The 6,076-nt window shown below is 28.6% G+C and overlaps 1 protein-coding gene across 1 annotated transcript in view; it reads right to left on the bottom strand.

Annotated features, from left to right (window-relative positions):
- The window catches only part of LOC100204476 (membrane-associated progesterone receptor component 2), a 33,396-nt gene that overhangs the window by 27,184 nt on the left and 136 nt on the right, over positions 1-6,076 (bottom strand). The window contains exon 1 of the mRNA XM_065813876.1: positions 5,886-6,076. This exon is cut by the window's right edge and continues 136 nt beyond it. Within this exon, the coding sequence (XP_065669948.1) occupies positions 5,886-6,076 (191 nt within the window). The remainder of the gene's footprint in view (positions 1-5,885) is intronic.

A 6,076-nucleotide genomic window follows, 5' to 3' on the forward strand; every position in this document is an offset into this window, starting at 1 on the left:
CAAAGGTTTTAAGAGCATAACTTCTGAGATAAGATGCAAGATTTAGTGAACTGAGAATAATGGATCTTAGCATCAGACAGCACCTTTTTACGTAGATTTCTTGCAATGATATATACCAATTTGTTCTCTAGAGAGTTATTCTTCTGAAAAAAATGAATAACCCTTTCTGAAGAAAAACAAAGATTATGATTTTTTATGATGCACAAGTAAGTGAAAACCATGGAGTAGAATGAGGCTTGACTTGGAACCAATGAGAAAAAATAAAAGTTTCCATTCCTGCCTGAATCCAGGAGGTTACAAAGGAGGAGCATTTATCAGTTGAGAAAGAAAAGACATCAACCCAAGGAGCATCACGAAGAAAATCACGAAAAGAATCCCAGTCAGTTTTAGGGTAGTAGTAAGTAGTGCAATGATAGGGTGAGTCTAAAAAGGAAGTACAAGATGAAAGATATAAAAAGATCAATGGATGGTCAGAGCCACCTAAAGGAGAAACTGAACGCAAGCTAGGATTAGAGACAAGAAATAAATCAAGGAGTGAAGGTAAATAACTAGGGTTGTCAGGAAAACGAGTCACAAAGTTAACTATTGGAGTAAGAGATTGAGAAATGCAAAAGTTACGGGCTTTAGTGCCAGCAGGGTTATTAACATTAGAGCTAAGTCATTCAGTACAATGAGCAATAAAGTCACCAATAACAACAATATTAGCAGAGGGTTAAAGAGGAAGGGCATGGTCAATTTGATGAGCAAGTACAACTAAAAAGCAGGAGAATAATAATGAACAAAGAGAAAGGTGATAAAGGTAAGAGGTACTAAGCGGAAGCACATAAAAGAATGGACAAAGGATTCAAACCTGATTTCACTGCAAATAGGCGAATTAGTGCGTATGTATACCCCTAAGCCAAGCATGTGACTATTGGAGTCTTTGCAAATTAAAGGATAGTACCCATCAACACTGAGATCTAATGAAGGAATAGCGGAATTTATTAGTCTCACTAAGAGCAAGCAAGTCTGGGTGTATTTTGCAGGAGGTTAATTTCAACTGATGAAAGGTTGCTTCGCAAACCACAAATATTTGTAAATAGATGATGGGGATAGTTTTTTATATTTAATATTTTGGATTACTTTTGGCATGATTTAAGTTTAAAGAGAACTTGATTCATTTATAAATAGAGCACAGCCTCCTAAGCAATGAGCAATGCAATTGTCTGAGTCCTGCTAATTAACCCTAAGTCGTAATATAGGGCTCCTTATGTGACTTCAACAATGTGCATCAAAAGCATTTGATGCGCATCGGGAAACCTCACTACCAGCCGGCCTCATTTGGAGATAACAGGAAGAGTAGCATAGCCACTATCAAGGAGACACAAGCAAAAAACTATGAATAGAAAAAAGAAGATTCACCATTCTTCACCCTAGACAGAAAACAATATAACACAGGTTTACATCTATGCCAGCCTTATAAATAAAGAAGGGGTTCGAGGCTGGCTAGCAAAATTATTCTGCTTACCCCTTAAGTCTTTGCCTGGGAGGCCTTCTACAAGATAGTAGCTGGATGCAGTTAACATTTTCCCAAGATGAGTATTTGTATCGAGAAACCATCTCTAGCCTTTACTCAACCAAGAGCTTCAAAGCAGGGGCCTTGTTTTATGTTAGATTTTGTTTCTCCAAGCCTTTGCCTAAAAAATCACACCCTACACGGCAGCAGGACATGGGGCAGGTAGTACTGGTTTACATGATACCAGTACCAGGGTGATAATCCTGAAAATGACCTGAAATAGGTCAGGTTCAGGATTATTAGTCACCGGGAACATCAGTACATTAATTAGCTTATAGCCTGCTGCAACAAGGGAGTGCTGCTACATCGACTGAGGTTTTGGCATGGGATGCAACCTTTTCATTATTCTTCTTTTTCTGAAAATGTAGTATAAATTAATGTAATAAAAATAAGGTATCAATATGTTACATAACTATGCTATAGTAGATATATATATATATATATATATATATATATATATATATATATATATATATATATATATATATATATATATATATATATATGTATATATATATAATATATGGTTAACATGATTTACTAGATTGTCTTAATAAGATAATCATATTATAATATAATAGGAAACATGTCAATGCTCATTCGAGCGTGTTTGACACAATACTTTTGGCAGCCATTGCAACCGAGGTAATAGTGAGAAAGAGTAGCAGCACTTTTTTTTATAAGAAAAGTCAACGAAAGCATATGCAAATATCTAACTTATGCAAACTTTAAATTATGTAATGTTAAAAACATACTAAAACATATATCAAATTGTTTAGTTTTGCTTTCACTTGAAAATTACATTGCGGCAACATCTCCAGGAAGACTTGATCTGTAGCACTTATTTCCGTTTAATAAAGTCTTTAATACTTTATACACTTTTAAAATTTTTAATAGACAATTTACTTGTGTAGCCAAGTGGTTAGCACGCAAGGCTCCTAGGTCAGGAAGTCCAGGTTCGAATCCTATCGCTGACTTTTTTTTTTTTTAATTTAATCTTTTTCGATTTTTCCAAAATACAAAAAAAAAAACGCTTTTGAAGAAAGAAGTTTGTTACGAAAGAAAGCTATGTTGTTTTGCATTTTAAATAACAAAAGTTTAAAAAACAACCAACTGATGATTTGAACTTGCCACGCGCAACCTTTACTTTTTTAAACAGTAAGGGGATTAAAAAAAAAATGTTTTCATCAAGAACATAACTGAAAATTATAATTTTATATTTAAAATAAACCATTTTATTTAATTAATAATTTTTAAAAATAATAAAAAGTTAAAAATATATAATATTGAGGTAATAAGAAAATTTAAAGTTTTACAGCTATTTTACCACTCCCGTTAAACATTCTAAACTGAGTAGTATCAAAATAGTATTGTATTCTGTATAAAATTGAAAGAGTAAACTCGGACGCTTTTAACAGATAATGCACGAGGCATAATAGATGTGCACTCTGTGAGTTTTGTAGTTCTTATTTTACTTTTATAGATTTCTGAAATAACTTTGAATCTTCTATTATCAATATCATAAACGATATAATTGTTGAGTATACTTTTATTTATAAATAGTAAGAATTTTTTAACTTTTCTATCTGTTTTTAAAGTTACTAAAGTTTAATTTTTTAATGTTTTACTTAACAAAACATGTTCTGTTTTAAAGGTGATGTATTGAAATTCTGTCTTGACAGGATGGTAATTTTATAGAAGCTAAATATGACCATATTTTAAATGTAAGTAAGTTGTTTTTATTTTTATTGGTTTTGAATAATTTTATGTTAGATATTCAATGGTGTTTTATATGAATCTATTTATTTAGCACAGTGTTATTGTCTGGTGGCATTATTCAGGTAAGATTTTATAAAGTTAAATTTACTTTCAAAGAATCTTTGAAATTTACTTCTTAAAAAAGTTACATTTGTTTTTTATTTTACTTTCTAATTGTTTTGTTTATTATTTTGTTTTTAGTGCTACAGTTTATCACATATTGTAGGTTTTAATTTCTCATTTATATTCTTTAAAATTGACTTAGAAAAAAAAATTAATATTTTCTTTAATATGATTATATTATTCTATTTTATGAGATATTTTACAAATAGTTTGATTGCTTTGAATTATTTTTAATTTTCAAATTGATTATCTGTATGTTTTTGTTATTTATTACAGACAATAAAGTTTAAGCAATTCCAGCAACAATAGCTGCTGCAACACTCTTATCTGTTAGTAGTAAATAAATGATTTGTAGGTTTTATTATTAAGTATGAAACTGAAATATCATTCAGCTATTTCAATTGTTACAAAAGTAACAATTGTTACATAAAATAACAAGTCTTTTGTTATTTTTACATTTATCTTATGTAGCAATTGTACGCTATTGAAATGACAATATTATTATTATCACACCCTAAGTACACTAAAGGATATGAGCCCTTATTATGAATAAGGGCTCACATCCTTTAGTGTACTTAGGGTGTGGGCCCGGAATAGGGGAAAAGAGTTCCCCTCATTTCATTAAAGAAGAAATTATTTTAACTAAAAGTTAATTGGGAGGAGTTAGAGTGGGCAGGGGAAAATACATAACTACAAAGTTGAATGCTTTTAGTTTAATATGTATATTTTTATTGATTTATATTTGGTTAATGTTGTTTGTAAAAAAAAAAGGTTTTTTTTTATTTTAAATATTAACTTATGTTTATAAAAAAATTTTGTTGAAAATATATACATTCTGTTTCTACACTAAACACCATCAAAATTTTAGCCAGGAGAACATGTAAAATATTAAAATTTTAACATTTTGCATATTCTGGTGATTTGCTGCTGTGACAGTGGTTATGATTCTCCAATTCAAAATAACATTTTATTGTCAGTTAAGATTTTGTGAATAAAGTTAATAATTTTCATAATAATCATTGAATTAGAGGGTATCTAATAAGTAGGGGGTATCTAATAAGTATTCACAATGAATTCGTAAAAGAACTTAAAAATCAATTCTTCACTGTGTATGTTCTTTATCGATGCATCCTTATCTGTTCATGAAAACATTAACGTTTTCAATTAAAAGGATTGTACTTTTTCTAAAAATAAACATTTTATTATATTCTTTTTTTATAATTTTGTTTGTTTGTTTTGATAATTTAACCTTTATTATCTCATGATGACAGAATTCTTATTCATGATTAACTGCAAATAATATGTATTACAAATATTTTAAACTTAGTTTTTTTTTTATTTCTTTAGTTCTATTTTGGTACCAACTATCAAAAGTTTACTTTGCCTACTGTTAAAATATGGTTTTAACTCAGTAAACTTTAGTTATTTAAAATTTACTATGTTGATTATTAGCTAATAGTTTAAAAAGAAATTAGTTTGTCACAGTCAAGGTAAGAATAATTTTATTTTCTGGTCAAATTACAAAATTTGTTTACACTGATAAGTATTATGTTTTTGTTATTTTGTGAAATAGCTAATTGTCTTCCCAATAAATGTCTCTTCTTTCAGATGATTGATTTAAAAAATGCTCTAGAAAAAACATCAGCAACAGATAAATTTGTCTGTAATGTATTTTTACTTCTTTTATCATATAATTTTTTTTTTCATTTTAGATATATCTTGTAATGCTTTTTTAGAATATTGCAGAACAAATAGAGGACCCAAATATGGCACATAAGGCGTGAGCCCAAATTTAGGGCTAAAGTGCCCCAACCCAATTTTTTTTTTTTTAAAGGGAGTGTGGATCCTGTAAAGAGTAAAATATGAGGAGAGGGAGCGGTGAGAAACTAATACGTCACATCTATAATTAGTATTTTTGTTGTTGGTTAATCTACCAATTGTTAACTGCTGATGCAGATTTACTTTTTTATATATATTTTGTTTTGTTATTATGTATAAATATATAGTAATTGTATATAATAAAACATTTTTTTGTTTAATGATGTTTAGTTTTAAAAAAGTATTCATTTTTATAAATAAAAATTTGTATTGTTTTGTTGGTATATAAATATTTTTGAAAAGGTATATTTTGTTCCGTTTTCTTAACAACTTATGCTTTTTTTAATTGTTAAAAAATTTTATATTGTTTCTTGTTCTAAAAAAGAATATTTTGCTAATTGTAAATATATATATAAATTTACATACTTTAATTTTTAATAATTATTTCATAGCATTTTATTATTTTAGTAAAAGTGTAATAAATATAGAAAGGGAGGAACGGTATAGAACAGACTTACCAAGACCCGTATTTTACAGGTCTGACCAGTTAGTATTATTATAATAAAATAATGAGAAAATTATCAGCTGCACATATTTACCAAAAATTCTTTACAAATGAAAAATTACTTACTTGGACCATAGTTCTGTATACCACTTGTGACATCAAAAACTTTACCATTAACAGCAATTAAAATTCTTGGATCATTGATACCATTGTAATGCCTGAGTTCTGTAACAGTAAAATCTCTTTTTGGCATAGGAGGCAGTTCTTCATGTTTTGATACAAATTCATTATCTTCTGGCTTTTTAGTTAGTAAAATT

This window comes from Hydra vulgaris, chromosome 12 (assembly GCF_038396675.1).
Source record: "Hydra vulgaris chromosome 12, alternate assembly HydraT2T_AEP".
Taxonomy (NCBI): Eukaryota; Metazoa; Cnidaria; class Hydrozoa; order Anthoathecata; family Hydridae; genus Hydra; species Hydra vulgaris.